The 2164-nt window shown below is 40.1% G+C and overlaps 1 protein-coding gene across 13 annotated transcripts in view; it reads left to right on the top strand.

Moving 5' to 3' along the window:
• The window catches only part of ZC3H11A (zinc finger CCCH-type containing 11A), a 36962-nt gene that overhangs the window by 17127 nt on the left and 17671 nt on the right, over positions 1-2164 (top strand). For all 13 annotated transcript variants that reach the window (XM_023514529.1, XM_023514541.1, XM_023514540.1 and 10 more), the window contains one exon: positions 692-815. In XM_023514529.1, coding sequence (XP_023370297.1) covers positions 692-815 — 124 coding nt within the window. The remainder of the gene's footprint in view (positions 1-691; positions 816-2164) is intronic.

Raw genomic sequence — 2164 nt, 5'->3', positions numbered from 1 at the left:
AGACAGGGACTTGTTCTTGCTCAGGCTGGTCTCAATTTATGAGCTCAGGCAATCTGCCTTCTTTGGCCTCCCAAGTGCTAGGATTACAGGTCATGAGCCACCAAGCCCAGCCAGGAATAGGAAACTTTTTCTCAAAGCCTTTGACTTCTTACCTTTATTGAGTTTGTTTTATGTGCTAAGTGCTTTATATATAGGGTGGCCATAAAGTTTGTATGCAATTTAAATTTATGAACGAACTTTATGGCCATCCTGTATAATATTTAATCTTTATGAGAAACCAATTAGATAATTATTCCCACTTTATAGCTAAGGAAGAAAAGTAAGGCTTAGAGGCCTTATATTGCCCCAAGTTTGCCTGGCCAGCAAGTAGCATAATGGAATTTCAAACCTTATTATCATTGATTTCATAATCTTAACTACTATATCAACCTACTTCTCTAAATTAAGTGTAGATAGACATTTAGGAATTCTGGAATGGGGGTAAACAGGAAAGAATAGCAGATAAACTACTTTTATCTTCATCATGCCTAAAGTATGTCACTTTTAGCAGCCTCTCTTCCTTCTAAAAATTACACTTATATGCCTCAGATTTTTGAAGACTGTATAATCTTTGTCCAGAAAACAAATTACCAGATTAATATAGATCTTACCTAATTTTTACTTGAACACAATGTGTTTTTCCCTTTTGCAGAAAAAACGCAGTGAAATTCCTTGTTATTGGGAAAATCAGCCAATGGGATGTCAAAAACTAAACTGTGCTTTCCATCACAACAGAGGACGTTATGTTGATGGCCTTTTCCTACCTCCAAGCAAAAGTGAGATCAGTTTAATTTTAAAAGAATAGTCATTAGTGAATGAACACCTACTGTGTTCAGATGAGAGCTCTATAAGGTTAAATGATTTGTACAAGTGTATCTTGGCATGCCAGTTTAAATTACAATAGTTAACCTCATTTCCCATTTTCTTATCAGAATCATACAGGTGTTCAAAAGGAGTTTGATTCTCTAGGTTAGGGGTTGACAGATGTGGTCCTGTGCTTGTTTTGTAAAATAAAGTTTTATTGGAATGAACCCTTGCTTGTCTGTTTACATGTTTTCTATGACCAATTTTATGCTACTGCTATAGTTAAGCAGTTGAGACAGAGATTCTTTGGCCTGAAAAGCCCCAAATGTTAACTATGTGGCTCTTTACAGAAAAAGTTTGCCAACCCCGCTGTAGGCTGTAATCCAAAATAAAACTCATCCTCTCCAAAAGCTAATGCTTATTTCCAAGGTCTCTTTTAAATTGATTTAAGAGTGGAATTAGCCATTTAAAAACCACATCTCCTATGTGATTACAATTTGATGATTACATGTTTATTCCTCTATTTAAGTAAAAAAAGTAGACTCCTTTCTGGTTTGGTTCAAATAAGTGTCATCTCATCTGGTATTGTTCTCCCTTTTTTTTTGTTTTTCTTTTTGAGACAGAGTCTCACTGTGTCGCCCTTAGTAGAGTGCTGTGGAGTCACAGCTCATAGCAACCTCAAAGTTTTGGGCTCAAGCGATTCTCTTGCATCAACCTCCCAAGTAGCTGGGACCACAGGCACTTGCCACAACACCCAGCCATTTTTTGGTTGCAGTTGTCGTTGTTTAGCAGGCATGGGCCAGACTCGAGCCTGCCACCTTTGGTGTATGTGGCTGGTGCCCTATTCACTGAGCTACGGGCGCAGAGCCTGCTCTCCCTTTTTTATTATTTTATTATTATTTTTTGAGACACGGTCTCACTATGTTGCCCTCAGTGGAGTGCTGTGGCATCACAGCTGATAGCCTCAAATCAAACTCTTGGGCTTCAGTGATTCTCTTGCCTCAGCTTCCCAAGTAGCTGGGACTACAGGCGCCAGCCACAATGCTCAGCTATTTTTTTAGAGACAGAGGTCTTGCTCTGGCTCAGGCTGATCTTGAACCTGTGAGCTCAGACAGTCCACCCACCTCAGCCTCCCAGAGTGCTAGGATTATAGGTGTGAGCCACTGTGCCCAGCCCTCCCTTTTTTGATTTATTTGTTTGTTTGGCTTTTGCCCAAGGCTAGAGTGCAGTGGTATGATCATAGTGCACTGTAACTTTGAGCACTTGGGCTCAAGCGATCCTCCTACCTCAGGCTCTGCAGTAGCTAGGACAACAGGCACAC

This window comes from Otolemur garnettii, unplaced genomic scaffold, assembly GCF_000181295.1.
Source record: "Otolemur garnettii isolate 467f Iridium unplaced genomic scaffold, OtoGar3 scaffold00055, whole genome shotgun sequence".
NCBI classification, from domain to species: Eukaryota; Metazoa; Chordata; class Mammalia; order Primates; family Galagidae; genus Otolemur; species Otolemur garnettii.
Note: the sequence above shows the minus strand (reverse complement) of the source record. Positions and strands in the feature narration are given on the sequence as shown.